Genomic DNA, 20,176 nt, shown 5'->3' with positions numbered 1-20,176 from the left:
ATCCCAAAAGGTGCCCTCCTCAATACCATCACCCATCCTCCCCTCCCTCCCACCCCCCATCAACCCTCAGCTTATTCTCAGTTTTTAAGAGTCTCTTATGCTTTGGCTCTCTCCGACTCTAACCTCTTTTTTTTTTTTTTCCCCTTCCCCTCCCCCACGGGTTTCTGTTAAGTTTCTCAGGATCCACATAAGAGTGAAAACATATGGTATCTGTCTTTCTCTGTATGGCTTATTTCACTTAGCATAACACTCTCCAGTTCCATCCACGTTGCTACAAAGGGCCATATTTCATTCTTTCTCACTGCCACGTAGTACTCCATTGTGTATATAAACCACAATTTCTTTATCCATTCATCAGTTGATGGACATTTAGGCTCTTTCCATAATTTGGCTATTGTTGAGAGTGCTGCTATAAACATTGGGGTACAAGTGCCCCTATGCATCAGTACTCCTGTATCCCTCGAGTAAATTCCTAGCAGTGCTATTGCTGATCATAGGGTAGTTCTATTTTTAATTTTTTGAGGAACCTCCACACTGTTTTCCAGAGTGGCTGCACCAATTTGCATTCCCACCAACAGGGCAAGAGGGTTCCTGTTTCTCCACATCCTCTCCAGCATCTATAGACTCCTGATTTGTTCATTGTGGCCACTCTGGCGTGAGGTGATACCTGAGTGTGGTTTTGATTTGTATTTCCCTGATGAGGAGCGACGTTGAGCATCTTTTCATGTGTCTGTTGGAAGACCTAACAATTGTAAACATTCATGCTCCAAATGTGAGAGCACCCAAATATATAAATTGATTAATCATAAACATAAACAAACTCATTGATAATAATACCATAATAGTAGGGGACTTCAACACTCCACTTACAGCAATGGGCAGATAATCTAAACAGAAAATCAACAAGGAAACAGTGACTTTGAATGACACACTGGATCAGATGGACTTAACAGATATATTCAGAACATTTCATCCTAAAGCAGTAGAATACACATTGCTTTCCAGAGCGCATGGAACATTCTCCAGAATATTTCACATACTGGGACACAAATCAACCCTCACCGAGTACAAAAAGATTGAGATCATACCATGCATATTTTCAGACCACAATGCTATGCAACTCAAAATCAACCACAAGAAAAATTGTGGAAACATAACAAATACTGGGAGACTAAAGACCATCCTACTAAAGAATGAATGGGCTAACCAAGAAGTTAAAGAGTAAATTAAAAAGTACATGGGGGTGCCTGGGCGGTTCAGTCAGTTAAGCATGTAACTTTGGCTCAGGTCATGATCTCACGGTTTGTGAGCTTGAGCCCCGCATTGGACTCTGTGCTGACAGCTCAGAGCCTGGAGCCTGCTTCAGATTCTGTGTCTCCCTCTCTCTCTCTCTGCCCTTTCCCCACTCACACTCTGTCTCTCTCTCCTTCAAAAATAAATAAACATTAAAAAAAAATTTTTTTAAGTACATGGAAGCCAATGAAAATGATAACATCACAGCCCAAATGCTCTGGGTTGCAGCAAAGGCAGTCATAGGAGGGAAGTATACAGCAATCCAGGCCTTTCTAAAGAAGGAAGAAAGTTCTCAGATACACAACCTAACCTTACACCTTAAAGAACTGGAAAAAGAACAGCAAATAAAACCCAAAAACAGCAGAAGACAGGAAATAATAAAGATTAAAGCAGAAATCAAAGCTATTGAAACAAAACAAAATAAAACAAACAAACAACAACAACAACAATACAGTAGAACAGATCAATGAAACCAGAAGCTGATTCTTTGAAAGAATTAACAAAATTGATAAACCCCTAGCCAGTTTGATCAAAAAGAAAAAGGAAAGGACCCAAATAAACAAAATCAAGAATGAAAGAGGAGCTATTACAACCAACACAATGGAAATGTAAACAATAATAAGAGAATATTACAAGCAATTATATGCCAATAAAATGGGCAATCTGGAAGAAATGGACAAATTCCTAGAAACATATACACTACCAAAACTGAAACAGGAAGAAATAGAAAATTTGAACAGACCCATAACCAGTAAAGAAATCAAATTAGTAATCAAAAGTCTCCCAAAAAACAGTCCAGGGCCAGATGGCTTTCCAGAGGAATTCTATGAAACATTTAAAGACGAGTTAACACCTATTCTCTTGAAGCTGTTCCAAAAAATGGAAATGGAAGAAAACTTCCAAACTCTTTCTATGAAGCCAGCATTACCTTGGTTCCAAAACCAGAAAAAGACCCCAGTAAAAAGTGGAACTATAGACCAATTTCCCTGATGAACATGGATGCAAAATTCCACAAGATATTAGCCAAGCGGATCCAACGATACAGTAAAAAAATTATTCACCATGACCAAGTGGGACTTATACCTGGGATGCAGGGCTGGATCAATATCCACAAAACAATCAATGTGATTCATCACATCATTAAAGGAAAGGACAAGAACCACATGATCTTCTCAATAGATGCAGAGAAAGCTTTTGACAAAATACAGCATCCTTTCTTGATAAAAACCCTCAAGAAAGTAGGGATAGAAGGAGCATACCTCGAGATCATACAAGCCATATATGAAAGACCCAACATTAATATCATCCTCAATGGGGAAAACTGAGAGCTTTCCCCCTAAGGTCAGGAACAAGACAGGGATGTCCACTCTCGCCACTGTCGTTCAACATAGTATTGGAAGTCTTAGCCTCTGCAATAAGATAACACAAAGAAATGAAAGGCATCCAAATTGGCCAGGAGGAGGTCAAACTTTCACTCTTTACAGATGACATGACACTGTATATGGAAAACCCAAAACATTCCACCAAAAAACTGCTAGAACTGATCCATGAATTTGGCAAAATCGCAAGCTATAAAATCAATGCACAGAAGTCGGTTTCATTCCTAGACACCAACAATGAGGCAACAGAAAGAGAAATCAAGGAATCAATCCCATTTACAATTGGATCAAAAACCATAAAATACCTAGGAATAAATCTAACCAAAGAGGTGAAAAACCTATACACTGAAAACCATAGAAAGCTTATGAAAGAAATTGAAGAAGACACAAAGAAGTGGAAAAAGATTCCATGCTCCTGGATATGAAGAACAAATATTGTTAAAATGTCAAAACTACCCAAAGCAATCTATATATTCAATGCAATCCCTATCAAAATAACACCAGCATTCTTCACAGAGCTAGAACAATCCTAAAATTTGTATGGAACCAGGAAAGACCCCGAATTGCCCAAGCAATCTTGAAAAAGAAAACCAAAGCTGGAGGCATCACAATACCAGACTTCAAGCTGTATTACAAAGCTGTAATCATCAAGACAGTATGGTACTGGCACAAAAATAGACACTTAGATCCATGGAACAGAATAGAGAACCCAGAAATGGACCCACAAACATACGGCCAACTAATCTTTGACAGAGCAGGAAAGAACATCCAATGGAATACAGTCTCTTCAGCAAGTGGTGCTGGGAAAACTGGACAGCAACATGCAGAAAAATGAACCTGGACCACTTTCTTACATCAGACACAAAAATAAACTCAAAATGGGTGAAAGATCTAAACACAAGACAGGAAGCCATCAAAATTCTCAAGGAGAAAGCTGGCAAAAACCTCTTTGATCTTGGCCGTAGCAACTTCTTACTCAACACGTCTCCGGAGGCAAGGGAAACAAAAGCAAAAATGAACTATTGGGACCTCATCAAAATAAAAAGCTTCTGCACAGTGAAGGAAACAATCAGCAAAACTAAAAGGCAGCCAGTGGAATGGGAGAAGATATTTGTAAACGACATATCAGATAAAGGGTTTGTATACAAAATCTATAAAGAACTTATCAAACTCAACACCCCAAAAAACAAATAATCCAGTGAAGAAATGGGCAAAAGACATGAATAGACACTTCTCCAAAGAAGACATCCAGATGGCCAATGGACACATGAAAAAATGCTCCACATCACTCATCATCAGGGAAATACAAATCAAAACCACAATGAGATACCACCTCACACCTGTCAGAGTGGCTAACATTAAGTCTGACAACAACAGATGTTGGCAAGGATGTGGAGAAGGAGGATCTCTTTAGTTCTGCTGGTGGAAATGCAAATTGGTGCAGCCACTCTGGAACACAGTATGGAGCTTCCTCAAAAAATTAAAAATAGAACTACCCTATGACCCAGCAATTGCACTACTAGGTATTTATCCAAGGGATACAGATATGCTGTTTCAAAAGGGCACATGCACCCCAATGTTTATAGCAACACTATCGACAACAGCCAAAGTATGGAAAGAGCCAAAATGTCCATTTACAGATGAATGGATAAAGAAGATGTGGGAGGGGTGCCTGGGTGGCTCAGTCAGTTAAGCGTCCAACTTCAGCTCAGGTCATGATCTCGCGGTCCGTGAGTTTGAGCCCCGTGTCGGGTGCTGACAGCTCAGAGCCTGGAGCCTGTTTCAGATTCTGTGTCTCCCTCTCTCTCTCTGACCCTCCCCCATTCATGCTCTGTCACTCTCTGTCTCTAAAAATAAATAAACGTTAAAAAAATTAAAAAAAAAAAAGATGTGTGATATACATGCGCACACACACACACACACACACACAAAATGGAGTATTACTCAGCAAGCAAAAAGAATAGAGTCTTGTCATTTGCTACTACACGGATGGAACTGGAGGGTATTATGCTAAGCGAAATTAGTCAGTCAGAGAAAGACAAATATCATATGACTTCACTCATATGAGGATTTTAAGATACAAAACAGAGAAACATAAGGGAAGGAAAACAGAAAGAATATAAAAACAGGGAGGGAGACAAAACGGAAGAGACTCAAATATGGAGAACAAACATAGGGCTACTGGAGGGGTTGTGAGAGGCAGAATGGGCCTAATGGGTAAGGGCATTAAGGAATCTACTCCTGAAATCATTGTTGCACTACATGCTAACTTGGATATAAATTTAAAAAATAAATTAATTTAAAAAAGAATGCTTGCAATAATAGAGAAAGAAAATAAAGAAAATAAAAGAATAGCCTCTGGCCCCCACAACCAGGGGCCCTGAACAATGACCCTAGTCAGCCTCAGAACCCAGACCATGACACCTCACAGCCACAGAGCTCAGACAACCACTCCACCCCACAGCAGAATCCAGTCTATGGCCTTGCCTCAGGTAAGCCTTATCTAGTGACACCACCCTATTATGGAGCATTGCCTGTAGCCCCACACAACAAGGAAGCCCAGACAGCAAACCTGCTGAACCACGTGCATAGCCTCTAATCCTATCCAACTGTGCAACACACCTGGTAGCCCCTCCCCAACCAGAGACCCAGCCAGCAAACTTGCTCAACAGTAGACCAAAGTCAGTGGCCTACTTGATCATGAAGTCCAGCCTGCATACTCACTCAAATTTGGGCATAACCTACAGCTCTGCTTAATCACAGAGTACAGCCTAAGGCCTCATCCAACTGTGAAGCTCTGCCTATGGCCCACTTGAACACAGGGTCCACCAAAAAACTCCATCCAGTTGGGGAGCACAGCCTAAGATCCCAACAACCAAGAGCAATTGCATAACTTAGTTTGAAGCCCTGTCCAACCACAAAGTCCAATTAGTGGCACCACCTTACCAAAGAATGGTCTGCGACTTCGCCCAACCAGCGGTAATTGCAGAGCCCAGCTAGTGGCCTCACCTGATCACAGAGTAAATCCAGCTGCTTCACCCAATAGGGAGCCACCATCCCCACTTATAGGTGGAGCCCAGCCAGAAGAAGCCCTGCCCCAACCTCAGAGAATAGTCAGTGGTCTTGTCAACTAGACATGCCAATAACAGACCCCACCTGCCCATGTGTGCTATCAACTGACCCATCCAGTACTCCAAGCTGAGCTGATTAGTGAAAATCTTTTCTTGCCAAAGTAAACCTATAAATCTGGAAGAGAAGAAATTCAACAAAGGAATAGAAACTGTCCAAAGAAACCAAATAGAAATCCTAGAGCTAAAGAATATAATGAGTTAAATAAAGAATTAAATAGAAAATTTCAACAGAAGACTCAACCATGCAGAAGAAAGAATCAAAGAACTAGAAAATAAGCCCAGTTATATAAGAAAAAAAGAATGAAAAAGAGTAAAGAAAGCCTATGGGCTCTATGATACAACCAAGGAAATAATGTATGTGTTATGGGAATCCAAGAAGAAGAGAAAAGGACAAAAGTTAATTTGAAGAAATAATGGTTGAAAACTTCACAAACTTGAGGAGACAAATGGACATCAGATTCAAGAGACCCAGAAGACCCCAAATAGGTTAAACCTGAAAATAGCTTCACTGAAACGCATTATAATGAAATTGTTGAGGGTCAAACACAAAGAGAATTTTGAAAGCAGCAGGAGAAAAGTGATTCATCACATTCAAGGGAGCTGCTGTAACACTACGACCAGAAACCTGAACTGAAACCTTGCAGGCGAAAGAGAGTGAGATGATATATTCAAAATAATAAAAGAAAAATATTAATCAAGAACCCAGCAAAACTGTCTTTCAGAAATGAAGGAGATAAGGACTTTCCAAAACCAACAAAAGCTAAGGGATTTCAACATCACTAAACCTATCTTACAGGAAATGCTATGTATATCAATACTTGGTTTTTTTTTTTTAATTGCTAAATACATGGCATGTGTATACAAAAGCTGGTTTAACCATTCACCTGGTGAAGGCCATATGCATTGTTTCTAGTTTTTGTTTGTTTGTCTTTTAGTGACATTTAACGACATATAATAATGTATAAGTTTAAGATGTAGCTCATGTTGATTTGATACATTTGTATGTTGCAAAATAATTACCATCATAACCTTAGCGAACACCTCATTTGTGTCACAAAATTATAATTACTTTTTTGTGTTGAGGACATTTAAAATCCAGTCCTTTACCCAGGTTAAAATCTATAATACAATATTTGCTATAATCACTTGGGTATGCATTAGAACTCCAGAACTTATTTATCTACTGCTTGCAAGTTTGTATCCTTAAACAGCTCACCAATTCCCCCGCTGCCCAGATCCTGATAACCACCATTCTACTCTGTTTCTAAAAGTTTGGCTTTTTAAAAATTTTTTTTCAACGTTTATTTATTTTGGGGACAGAGAGAGACAGAGCATGAACGGGGGAGGGGCAGAGAGAGAGGGAGACACAGAATCGGAAACAGGCTCCAGGCTCTGAGCCATCAGCCCAGAGCCCGATGCGGGGCTCGAACTCACGGACCGTGAGATAGTGACCTGGCTGAAGTCGGACGCTTAACCGACTGCGCCACCCAGGCACCCCTAAGTTTGGCTTTTTTAGATTTGACATACAAGTTATATACAATATCTATCACCCTCTCTCTGACATATCACATAATATAGTGCCCCCAAAGTTCAACATGTTGTCTCAACTGGCATAATGTTCTTCTTTCTCGTGGCTGAATAATATCCCATTGATACAGATACCAAATCTGCTTTATCCATTCATCCATCAACGAACACTTAGGTTTTTCCACATCTTGGCTATTTTGAAGCATGTTGCAATAAACATGAGAGTGCAAACATCTTTTCAATATCTTGATTTCTTTTGGATATATACCCACACGTGGGATTGCTGGATCATATGGTAGTTCTATTTTTAACTTTTTGAGAAACGTCCATATTGTTTTCCATGGTAGCTGCACTAATTTACATGGCCGCCAACAGCGTACAAGGGTTCCCTTTTCTCCACCACCTCGCCAGCACTTACAGCTTGCCTTCTTGATCCTAGCTATTCTAACAAGTGTGAGGTGATATCCCACAGTGGCTTTGATTTGCATTTCCGTGGTAATTAGTGACGTTGAGCATCTTTTCAGTATTTGTTGGTTATGTGGGGTATCTTCTTTAAAAAAAAAAAAAATCTCTGTTTAGTTCATCTGCCCGTTTTTAAATCTGTTTTTGTTTGTTACTGAGTTATATGAGTTCTCTACATATTTTGGATATTAATGTCTTATCCAATATATCGTTCGCAAATATTTTCTCCTATTCCGTAGGTTGTTGCTTTTTCATTTTGTCTATTGTTTCTTTTGTTATGAGGAAGATTGTTAGTTTGAGTACTCTTACTTGTTTATTTTTGCTTATGTGTTTGTGCTTTTGTTGCCATATTCAAATAATCATTGCCAAGACCTATGTCAAGGAGCTTCTTCTCTATGATTTCTTCTAAGAGTTTTCATTTAATTTTTTTTTCAACGTTTATTTATTTTTGGGACAGAGAGAGACAGAGCATGAATGGGGGAGGCGCAGAGAGAGAGGGAGACACAGAATCGGAAACAGGCTCCAGGCTCTGAGCCATCAGCCCAGAGCCCGACGCGGGGCTCGAACTCACGGACCGCGAGATCGTGACCTGGCTGAAGTCGGACGCTTAACCGACTGCGCCACCCAGGCGCCCCTAAGAGTTTTCATTTATTGGGCCTCATATTTAAGTCTTTCCTCCATTTTGGGTTAATTTTTGTGAGTGGTATATGGGCCCATTCGTTTTTATGCATTTGGTTATTTACCACCATTTGTTGAAGAGACTTCCTTCCACCATTGAGTATTCTTGGTTTTCTTGTCAAATATTAGTTGACCACATATGTGGGCACTTACGTCTGGAGACTCTATTCTATTCCACTTTACTGTGTGTCTACTTTTATGCCAGTACCATGATATTTTAATTACTCTTTGTAATATAGCTTGATATCAGGAAGAGTGATATCACACTTTCACATAATTTCTTTGGCTATTTAGGGTCCTTTGTGGTTCCATATGAATTATAAGATTGTATTTTCTATTTCTGTGAAAAATGCCATTGGAATTTAGTAGGGATTGCATTAAATCTATAGATGGCTTTAGATAGTATGGACATTTAAAAATGTTAATTTTTCGGGGCGCCTGGGTGGCGCAGTCGGTGAAGCGTCCGACTTCAGCCAGGTCACAATCTCGCGGTCCGTGAGTTCGAGCCCCGCGTCGGGCTCTGGGCTGATGGCTCAGAGCCTGGAGCCTGTTTCCGATTCTGTGTCTCCCTCTCTCTCTGCCCCTCCCCCGTTCATGCTCTGTCTCTCTCTGTCCCAAAAATAAATTAAAAAAAAAAAATGTTAATTTTTCCCATTCGTGAACAAGTAGTATCATTCTATTTATTTGTGTCTTCTTTAATTTCTTTCATCAGTGTCTTATATTTTTCATTGTACAGATCTTTCTCTTCCTTGGTTAAACTAATTCCTAAATATTTATTGTTTTTTATTTTAATATGAATGGGATTTTTTTTTCTTCATATAATTCATTGTTGGTGTATGGAAATGCCACTAATACCTGTGGGTGGACTATTGAATTCCTTGATTAGCTCCAAAATTCTTTGGTTGAGTTTTAGGATCTCCTATATATAAGATTATATCATTTGCAGATAACAACTTTACTTCTTCCTTTCCAATTTGAATTCCTTTTATTTCTTTATCTTGCCTGAATGCTTTATCTAGGATTTCCTGTATTATGTTGAGTAAGAGTGTTGAGAGTAGGCAACTTTGCCTTGTTCCTGACATTAGAAGAAGAGCTTGTTTTTAGCCTTTTACTGTTGACTATGATGTTAGCTGTGGGTGTTTCACATATGACCTTTATTATGTGGAGGTATGTTCCTTCTATACTCAATTTGTTGGGGTTTTTTATCATGAAACCATGTTGAATTTTGCGAAATATTTTGTCTACATCTATTGAGGGTGTCCTATAATTTTTATCATTTATTTTATTAATGTGGTATATCATATTTAATGTTTTGTTTATGTTGAACTATCCTAGCATCCCACTTGGTCATGGAATATAATCCTTGGATGTGTTGTTGAATTTTGCTTACTACTATTTTGCTAAGAATTTTTACATCTATATTCATCAAGGGTATTGGTCTATTGTTTTCTTGCAGTGTCCTTATTTGGCTTTAGTATCAGGGTACTGCTGGTCTCATAAAATGAGTTTGGGAGTGTTCCCTTGTCTTCAATGTTTTGAAGAGTTTGGGAAGGATTGGCATTAATTCTTCTTCAAGTTTTTGGTAGAATTCACCAGTAAAGCCATCTGGTCCTGGGCTTTTCTGTATTGGGAAATTTTTGATTACTGATTCAATCCCTCTATTCATTATTGATCTGTTCAAGTTTTCTATTTCTTTCATTCAGTCTTAGTAGACTGTATGCTTCTTAGAATCTGCCCATTCTTCTAGGTTATCTAATTTATTGGCATATAATTGTTCACAGCAGTCTCATGATCCTATGTTTTCATGTAGTATCAGTTGAAATGCCTCCTCTTTCATTTGTTTTAGTCTTCTTTTTTTTCTGAGTAGTCTAGCAAAAGGTTTGTCAGTTTGTTCACATTTTCAAAAAAAAAACAGCTCTTAGTCATTGATCTTGATCTTTTCTATTGTTTTTCTTTTTTCTTTTTTTTAAATATAATTTATTGTCAAGTTAGCTAACATACAGTGTATACAGTGTGCTCTTGATATCAAGGGTAGATTCCTGTGACTCATCACCTACATACCACACCCAGTGCTCATCCCTTTTCTATTGTTTTTCTAGTCTCTATTTCATTTATTTCCATTGTGCTCTATTATATCCTTCCTTCTATAACAAACTGTGGCTTAATTTGTTCTTCTTTTTCTAGTTCTTTGTGATGTAAAATTAGGTTGCTCAAGACTTTTCTGTTTTTTAATATAGATGCTTGCATTTCTTTAAACTTCTCTAAGAACTGATTTGCAGCATCCATAGGTTTCGGTGTGTTGTGTTTTCATTTCTGTTTGTTTCAAGATTGTTTTTACTTTCCTTTTGATTTCTTCTTTGGCCCATTGGTTGTCCGGGAGTATGTTGTTTAGTTTCCACGTGCTTTTAAACTTTCCAGCTTTCTTTTTCCTTTAATATTTGTATAACATATTTTTATTGTAGAATTTCTAAAATAGAAATATAATTCATGTACTATAAACTGATCCTTTTAAAGTGTACAGTTCGGTGGCTTCTAGTATATTCACAGAGCCATGCAGCCATCTCCATGACCTTAATTTCAAAACATTTTCATCAGCCTTGTCCCCATTAGCAGTGACTCCCTACTCCTCCCTATCCCTTTCACCCCCTGCCCTGAAACCACTAATATGATTTCCTTGTGGATTCCTCTGCTCTGGACATTTCATATACGTGGAATCATATAAGGTGGCTTTTTTTTCTGGCTTCTATCACTTAGTATAAAGTTTTGAAGGTTCATCCACATTGTAACATGCATCAGTATTTCATTCCTTTTTATGGCTAAATATAGCTATGTTATTTTTGTTTATCCATTCACTGATTGATGGATCTTTGAGTTAGTTATTTTCACTTTTTGGCTATTATGAATAATGCTGCTATGAACATTCCTATACAAGTTTGTTTTGTATGTGATATTTTAATATTTATGCTGTGCTTTCAGATCTGATTTGGTCCTCATAAATACTTTGAGAGATAAGGCAAGTCATACTATTTCCATTTTATAGGTAGAGAAACAGAGGATCTCAGATATAATAGCTTCATACATGCTAGAGTCAGGGTGGGGGGGGATGGGTGAAGTAGGTGATGGGAATTAAGGAGTGCACTAGTCATGATGAGCACTGGGTATTGTATGGAAGTGTTGAATCACTAAACTGTACACCTGAAACTAATATTATACTGTATGTTAATTAACTGGAATTTAAATTAAAAACTTAAAAAAGAACAAAAGAAAAGCAAATAGAACCAGCTTGATCTTTCTTGTTGATTTCTAGTTTCTAACTTTCTGTTGTTTCTAACAACAGAACTGAAACAAAATACTTTCTGTTGTTTAAGCCACCCAGTCTGTGTAATTTTGTTATGGTAGCCCTAGAAGACGAAGATATCCCTCTTTCAAAAGCTTTACAGTAGCACCCAATGATTCAAGAAATTTCATCTTTGTAATTGTTCCATTTAAGTCATTTCCTGAAAAGGAATCTCTGCAGGCTGGACATAGATCTACTTTCTAAGGTGTCCCACAAGTGATGAATTTGAAATTCAAGAATAAGACTCTGAATAGGCAAAACCACCTTGAAAAAGAAAAGCAAAGCTGGAGACATCACATTCTGGACTTCAAGTTATATTAAAAGCTGTAGTGATCAAAACAGTATGATACTGGCACAAAAATAGACACACAGGTCAATGGAACAGAATAGAAAACCTAGAAATGAACCCACAACTATATGGTCAATTAATCTTCAACAAAGCAGGAAAGAATATCCAAAGGGAAGAAGACAAATCCCTTCAACAAATAGTATTGGGAATACTGGACAGCAATATCCAGAAGAATGGAACTGGACCACTTTCTTTCACCATACACAAAAATAGACTCAAAATGGATGTAAGACCTAAATGAGAGACAGGAAACCATTGAAATCTTAGAGAACACAGGCAGTGACCTCTTTGACATCAGCTGTAGCAACTTCTCTCTAGATATGTCTCCTGAGGCAATGGAAACAAAATAAATTAAATAAACAAATAAACTATTGGGACTTCATCAAAATAAAAAGCTTCTGCACATCAAAGGAAACAATCAACAGAACTAAAAGGCAACTGATGGAATGGGAGAAGATGTTTGCAAATGACATGTCTGATAAAGGGTTAGTATCTAAAGCCTATAAAGAACTTATCAAGCTCAACACCCAAAAAACAAATAATCAATTAAAAATAGGCAGAAGAGATGAATAAACATTTCTCCAAAGAAGACATCCAGATGGGCAACAGACATATGAGAAGGTGTTCAACATCATGATCATGTTCAACATCATGATCATTCCCTGATCATCAGGGAAATATAATTCAAAACTTCAATGAGCTATCACCTCACACCTGTCAGAATGGCTAAAATCAACAACTCAAGAAACAACAGGTGTTGGCAAGGATGTGGAGAAAGGGGAGCCCTCTTTCCCAGTGGGAAAGGGGATTCCCACTGTTGGTGGGAAGGCAAACTGGTGCAGCCACTCTGGAAAACAGTATGGAAGTTCCTCGAGAAACTAAAAATAAAACTACCCTACAATCCAGCAATTGCACTACTGACTATTTACCCAAAGAATACGAAAATACTAACTTAAAGGGATACATGCACCCCAATGTTTATAGCAGCATTATCTACAACAGCCAAATCATGGAAACAGCTCAAGTGTCCATTGACTGATGAATGGATAAATATGTGGCATATACATATGTGGCATGATATAGATATAGATAGATATAGATATAAATAATGGAATATTACATATTATACATATAATGAAATATTACTCAGCCACAAAAAAGCATGAAATCTTGCCATTTACAATGACATGGGTAGAGCTAGAGAGTATTGTGTTAGGCAAAATAAGTCAGTCAGAGAAAGACAAATACCATATTATCTCACTCATCTGTGGAATTTAAGAAACAAAACAAATGAGCAAAGGGAAAAAAGAGAGAGACAGGCAAACCAAGAAATAGACTCTTAACTATAGAGAACAAACAGACGGTTACCAGAGGGGAGGTGGGCAGGGGGATGGGCAAATAGGTGATGGGGATTAAGGAGGGCACTTGTCATGGTAAGCACCAGGTGATGCATGGAACTGTTGAATCACTATATCGTGCACCTGCCACTAATATTACACTGTATGTTAACTAACTGGATTTTAAATAAAAACTTTAAAAGTTTTTTAAAAAGAATAAGAAACGCTAGTCTGCAGAATAAATTCTAAAGATTTTTAAAAATCAACCTACCTTCTCCCATTATTGCCCTGTATATTCTGTAGATTCCATCTTTTCAATATCTTATAAGTGCACAAATATTACTTACCTTTTCCTATGATTGTATGCTTATTATTCTCTTGGTTATAAACTGTTTTTTCAATTGTTTTTTCAATTGTTCACCCACTGCTTTGTTGTCTCAAGAATCTTCCTTCAAGAGTAGTTAAAAGTTCACTTCTATAAAGACCATTTCCTTGGCCCATGGCGTCTCCCCGGGAATCATGAAACATTGTCTTTTTCATTTTTCCACAGCACATTGTGTACTTCTCTTATAATTATCTTACGACATTGCAGTGTAATTATTTATGTATCTATCTCTTATTAACTGGATTATAAGACCTTGAAACACTGACCTCATGTTTCACTTAGAAACTTATAAATAAAAATATAATATACAAATACATATAAACACATGACATTGGTTTATTTACAGCAACAGCAAAGAAAGTTAGTCCAAAATGCTATTCGGATGACTCAGTAACTCTGGGAAAACAAACCATTACAGAAAAAATACAATTCCCTTCCCCCATTTTGTTTTTGTTTTTGTTTTAATTTTTTTTCAACGTTTATTTTTACTTATTTTTGGGACAGAGAGAGACAGAGCATGAACGGGGGAGGGGCAGAGAGAGGGAGACACAGAATCGGAAACAGGCTCCAGGCTCTGAGCCATCAGCCCAGAGCCCGACGCGGGGCTGAACTCACGGGCCGCGAGATCGTGACCTGGCTGAAGTCGGACAATTAACCGACTGCGCCACCCAGGCGCCCCTCCTTCCCCCATTTTGAAATGTCCTCATTTCAAAAATCTTAAAACCGCTGTTACGTGTGATTTAAACTGTAGCAGGACTTCAGTTACCAAAAGTTAGCATTCGTTCACAACATTTCACTTTGATTTAACTGAGGATGGTTTTCTTTAATCTTTAATAAAAATGCAGTTCCAATCAAGACAAATCCCTGCTCTCTGCTCTTTACACAGGAATATCACAAAGAAGTTCACCCTTGGGCCTCCATACATCCCTTTTCTGAAAATACTAGATGATTGAACAGGTGTGTTTTAGGTTATATGCCAAACAGGGATATTTCCGTCTAAACTCCACTGACTTCCCAGGAGCCTGTAAGGTCAGGATCATTCGCTGAGTAGTCTTTTAAGCAAGTTTAGTTGTCAACAGCTAAGTCTCTTTGCCAGATACATGTATCTGTGACTTTATGGAAACTATCTAGCTGCCTCAAAAGACTTGGGGTAAAACCTCCCACCACTCTTCTGTGTCAGTCAGGCAGGGCCCACTAAGGAGAAAGTGGGGTCAGGATCCATATGCACTTAGTGTGGGAGCACCTGGGTGGCTCAGTCGGTTGAGCTTCCGAGTCTTTGATTTCAACTCAGGTCATGATCTCATGGTTCCTGGGTTCAAGGCCCATGTCCAGCTCCGTGCTAACAGCAGGGAGCCTGCTTGGAATTCTCTCTCCCTCTCTCTCTGCCCCTCCTTCATTCATGTGTGTGCACACACACACTCTCTCTCTCTTCCAAAATAAATAATCATTAAAAAAATATATGCACTTAGTGTGACATAGCGAAAGGAAATATTTTCTCCCTTTGAACTTATTTCAGTAAAGTCATTGTGCCTTCTCTTACAGATCGACTCTTCAGCCTCCATGGCCCTTCAGTGCCTCCTGGATCAAGACGGAGGCCTGGGGAGATTCCAGATCCTTCAGATAATTTTCCTTTGTATCTCCAGCCTTGTAGTGAAAACTCATATTTTATTGGAGAACTTCACTGCAGCCATCCCTGGTCACTGCTGCTGGGTCCACATCCTTCACAATGACACGGTCTCTGCTAACAGCACTGGGATCTTCAGCCAAGAGGTACTCCTGAGAATCTCCATCCCACTGGACTCAAACACGAAGCCAGAGAAATGCCATCGCTTCATCCATCCCCAGGGGCAGTTCCTTCACCTGAATGGTACCTTCTGCAACACGAGTGGGCCAGACATAGAGCCCTGTGTGGAAGGCTGGGTGGATGACCAAAGCTTATTCCCTGTCACCATTGTGATTGAGGTAAGAAGTCCCATTTAAATCTTCCACTTATATGATCAAAGTGTTTAGAAATACACAAAAAATTGGGGCGCCTGGGTGGCTCAGTCGGTTGAGCGTCTGACTTCGGCTCAGGTCATGATCTCACGGTTGATGAGTTCGAGCCCCGAGTTGGGCTCTATGCGGGCAGCTCAGGTCCTGGAGCCTGCTTTGGATTCTGTGTCTCCCTCTCTCTCCGCTCCTCCCCTGCTCACTCTCTGTCTCTCTCTCTCAAAAATAAATAAAGGTTAAAAATAATTAAAAATAAATTTTAAAAAGAACTACACAAAAAATAGACTTGCTTTATACATTTAGTCCCAACGTGGACACTGCAGCCAGACTTTTCTTCATTCGTTCAGCAGATAGTAATTGCTTATCTATACTATGACAGTCAAGAGTATTGGTATTGAGGTTAGTGAACAATCTAAACACATGCCTGCTATCACATCATTCAATCTAGTGAGAGAGACCTATAATTTAAAAAGTAATGTTATGCTATAGGAACCTGGGTGGCTCAGCCAGATAAGCACCGGACTTCAGCCCAGGTCATGATCTCACGGTCCATGGGCTCCAGCCCCACGTTGGGCTCTGGGCTGACAGCTCAGAGCCTGGAGCCTGCTTCAGATTCTGTGTCTCCCTCTCTCTCTATCTCTCCCTCTCTTTCAAAAATAAATAAACATTAAAAAGAAATGTAAGTAATGTTACGCTAGATCAGTGGTTCTCAATACTCATTGAAAACTGATTTCCAGGGGCGCCTGGGTGGCGCAGTCGGTTGAGCGTCCGACTTCAGCCAGGTCACGATCTCGCAGTCCGTGGGTTCGAGCCCCGCGTTGGGCTCTGGGCTGATGGCCCAGAGCCTGGAGCCTGTCTCCGATTCTGTGTCTCCCTCTCTCTCTCTGCCCCTCCCCCGTTCATGCTCTGTCTCTCTCTGTCCCAAAAATAAATAAACGTTGAAAAAAAAATTTTTTTTTTTTAAAAAGAAAACTGATTTCCAGAGTAGAGTAAATCAGAACTTCTGGGCAAAGGATCAGGCATCAGCATTTTTTAAGCTTTCTCAAGTGATTTGATGTGTGGCCAAAGATAAGAGTTACCATAAAGGTGAATGTAGATTGCTAAGTGAAGTCCAAGGCAGGGCTTCTGTATTACCTATAGGATGAGAGTAGGTTTCTTGAAAAAATTGTGTTGGAGACAATACCTGAAAAATGTGTATAAGTTAATGCAACAAAGGGAATTGGTGGTCTAAGAGGAAAATGAATAGAGATATGCAGGCACATGGATGCAAATGATTCAGAGGATATGAGGCACAAGAGAGTGAACCAGCCTCATTTCAAGTGTTGAAGCAAGCTCAGTATTATAGCTGTGAGACACCAGGGGAGAGTGGTTGGAAACAAAGGCAGGACCACAAGGGAGAGGATCCCATCCATCACATGTAAGAGTTTGGAGTCAATGTCTACTAAAGGGTTTAAACTCTTCTAAAACTGCTGTGCTGCTTTCCTCCTCTTCCAGTGGGAACTGATATGTGAATCTCAGTCATGAAAATCAGTGGCCCAATTCCTATTTATAGCTGGGGCACTGAGTTAGGTTTATTCTAGGGAAGGAGCAGGGAGATAAAGAGAAGGGAGGGAAACAAACCACAAGAGTCTCTTTATGATAGAGAACAAACTGAGGGTCGATGGAGGGAGGTGGGTGGAAGATGGGCTAGATAGGTGATGGGTAATAAGGAGGGATGAGCGTTCGTTGGGATGAGCATGGGTGTTGTATGTAAATGATGCATCTCTGAATTCTACTGAAACCAATATTGCGCTGTATGTTAACTAACATTGGAACTTAAAAAAGAAACCTTTGGGGCGCCTGGGTGGCGCAGTCTGTTAAGCGTCCGACTTCAGCCAGGTCACGATCTCGCGGTCCGGGAGTTTGAGCCCCGCGTCAGGCTCTGGGCTGATGGCTCGGAGCCTGGAGCCTGTTTCCGATTCTGTGTCTCCCTCTCTCTCTGCCCCTCCCCCATTCATGCTCTGTCTCTCTCTGTCCCAAAAATAAATAAAAAACGTTGAAAAAAATTAAAAAAAAAAACAAAAAAGAAACCTTTACTGACATCTCACTGTAGGTTCTGCATCGTGCTATGTGCTGACCTCTATCTCTGACTCCAGGGAGCCACAACCTAATAAGAGTACTTAATATATTATAGTGTGGTGTGATAAATGTGTTCTTTGTATTGCCTGAAGCAGGTCAGAGGAAGGCATCTAACTCAGATTCAAAGAAGTTTCAGGGAAGGATTTTCAAAGCTGATGCCAGGACACAAGGTTGATGTCTAGGAGTTATTTGAATGCAGGGAGAGGACGAGGTTTTGAGGCAGAAAGTACCAACATGTTTGAAAGCGCAAATTTGTGAATTATTATTATTATTATTAATTGGCCTTGAAAATGTTCTCAACTACCTAGACCAGTAAGATAAATGGTTTTGAATGCTGCCAGACTGGTCATCACTGCATACCTACAATGCAGGTATTCATGGGCAACGAGTAATAATCTTTACACAATCTGTGGGTTGTGTAGCAATGTGGCACCGATGGGATGGTAAGATATTGCACCTGTCACCTGGGTGCTGATCTCCGTGAAATAGCTTTAATACATAATATTTGTAACCATGTAAGGTAAATAATATTAGGAACCCAGGAGGACATGGCTTGGGGAAATGAGAAGTTTGGGACCTCCTGCATCTTGGCAGAGCTCCTTTTGAAGGAGGCAGTCAACCATTGCTGTCACCCATGAGAGCACTAAGGGAACTTTATATGCCCCTGAACATCCGTCCATCGGTGTGATGCCACTTGGCAGTGTTAACTAAAAATTGTGACCTTTGAGTTGATCACCGTTAAACATTACCCATGTAGATCTTCGGATCAGAGTCCAGCCTCTGAGCCAGTGTGTACCACTTTCCCCAGTGTTCAGACGCCAGCTAACCCCCACGAAATGTTTAATAAGAGATGTGATAATAACGGGGATGCGACAGTTGGGTTGGAAGGATAATTGAGTAAGAGATAACAGTGGCAGCCAGAAGACCAGTTGTAAGAGGGTTGATTTCAATACCTATGGCTCAGATCATCTTACCAGATGGTAAATTGGAAAGGATATTTTAGAAGATATTCAAAGGAACTTTGAAGTTACTGAGTTCTGCTCCCTGTCAGATGAAAAGCAGCCCAGCACTTCTGATTAATAACCATCCAGTTTCTGTTAGAAAACTTCTGAGAATGTGTAGCTCCTGCCTTTAAAAGGCACCACCCGCAAGTATTTGACTATTGTTAATGTTACACATTTCATCCATTTACCGGGCTTTTCAAGCTTGAACTTCTGTCTCTCTTACCCCAGGACCCCCGTGACGCTCCAATGATATTCCAGTGTACTTAAAATAAAATCCACGTTTCTTTTTTTTTTTTTAATGGTTATTTATTTATTTTGAGAGAAAGAAAGAGGGAGCAGGGGAGGGGCAGATGAGGGGGAGAGAGAATTGCAAGCAGGCTCCGCACTGCCTGTGATCCCACAAACCATGAGATCATGACCTGAGCCGAAATCAAGAGTCGGATGCTTAACTGAGCCACCCATGTGCCCCTAAAATCCAAGTTTCTGAGCAAGCCCTGCCAGGCATGAGATCTGGCCCCTGCATCCCCTTCCCACCTCATCTCCTACCACCTTCTCCCGTTCCCTGCTCATCTTCAGAACATCAAGCTGGTTACCTCCTCATGGTTTTTACACTTGCCATTTCTTCTGCCCCAAATAAATACTCTCTTCCCTCTACATTGCTCATCCTATACCTTCTAATTTCTCAAATTCAAATATTACCTCCTCAAAGATCTCTTCCCTGACTCCTTGTTTACTCCTGTTCTATATCCCAGCCTTTATTTTTTCAAGGGAAATTTGATAACATGGCCTTTTAAAAGCCACACTTCTCCACTGAGGGGTAGCAGGAACCATTCGGGAGACTATTGAAATCGTCCCAAAAAGAAATGGCAGGGGAGTAAATTTAAGAGGTGTCCATGAAGATGATAAGATGTAGCTGGACTGGGGAAATGTTTTAGAGGTAGAGGCAATAAAACTTGGTAGTGGTTTCGATTATTATTGTTTTTTTGGGGGGGGCAGGGTTGTTTTTTTGTTTTGGGGTTTTTTTTGGTTTTTTTTACTATTTGAGAGCTTCTAGTGAGAGAAATAGATGTATCCAAGGGAATATAGGCTCTGACCTGAACAAATGAGTAAATTCTGATGCCAGTATACAAGGTGGGAGAACACTAGGATAGAAGCAAATTTGGGAAGATAATCAAGATGTGCGTTTT

General features: G+C 39.7%; 1 protein-coding gene across 1 annotated transcript; it reads left to right on the top strand.

The window, feature by feature from the left end:
- The first annotated feature begins 15,438 nt into the window (after positions 1-15,438).
- On the top strand, positions 15,439-17,436 carry LOC122484377 (solute carrier family 22 member 9-like). The gene is given in 2 exon segments (XM_043582325.1): positions 15,439-15,840; positions 17,362-17,436. Coding segments are annotated over 2 exon segments (477 nt in total).
- Positions 17,437-20,176: the final 2,740 nt, after the last annotated feature.

The sequence above is a fragment of the Prionailurus bengalensis genome, chromosome D1, assembly GCF_016509475.1.
Source record: "Prionailurus bengalensis isolate Pbe53 chromosome D1, Fcat_Pben_1.1_paternal_pri, whole genome shotgun sequence".
NCBI classification, from domain to species: domain Eukaryota; kingdom Metazoa; phylum Chordata; class Mammalia; order Carnivora; family Felidae; genus Prionailurus; species Prionailurus bengalensis.
The sequence above is the reverse complement of the archived record's forward strand: the minus strand, read 5'-3'. Positions and strand labels throughout refer to the sequence as shown.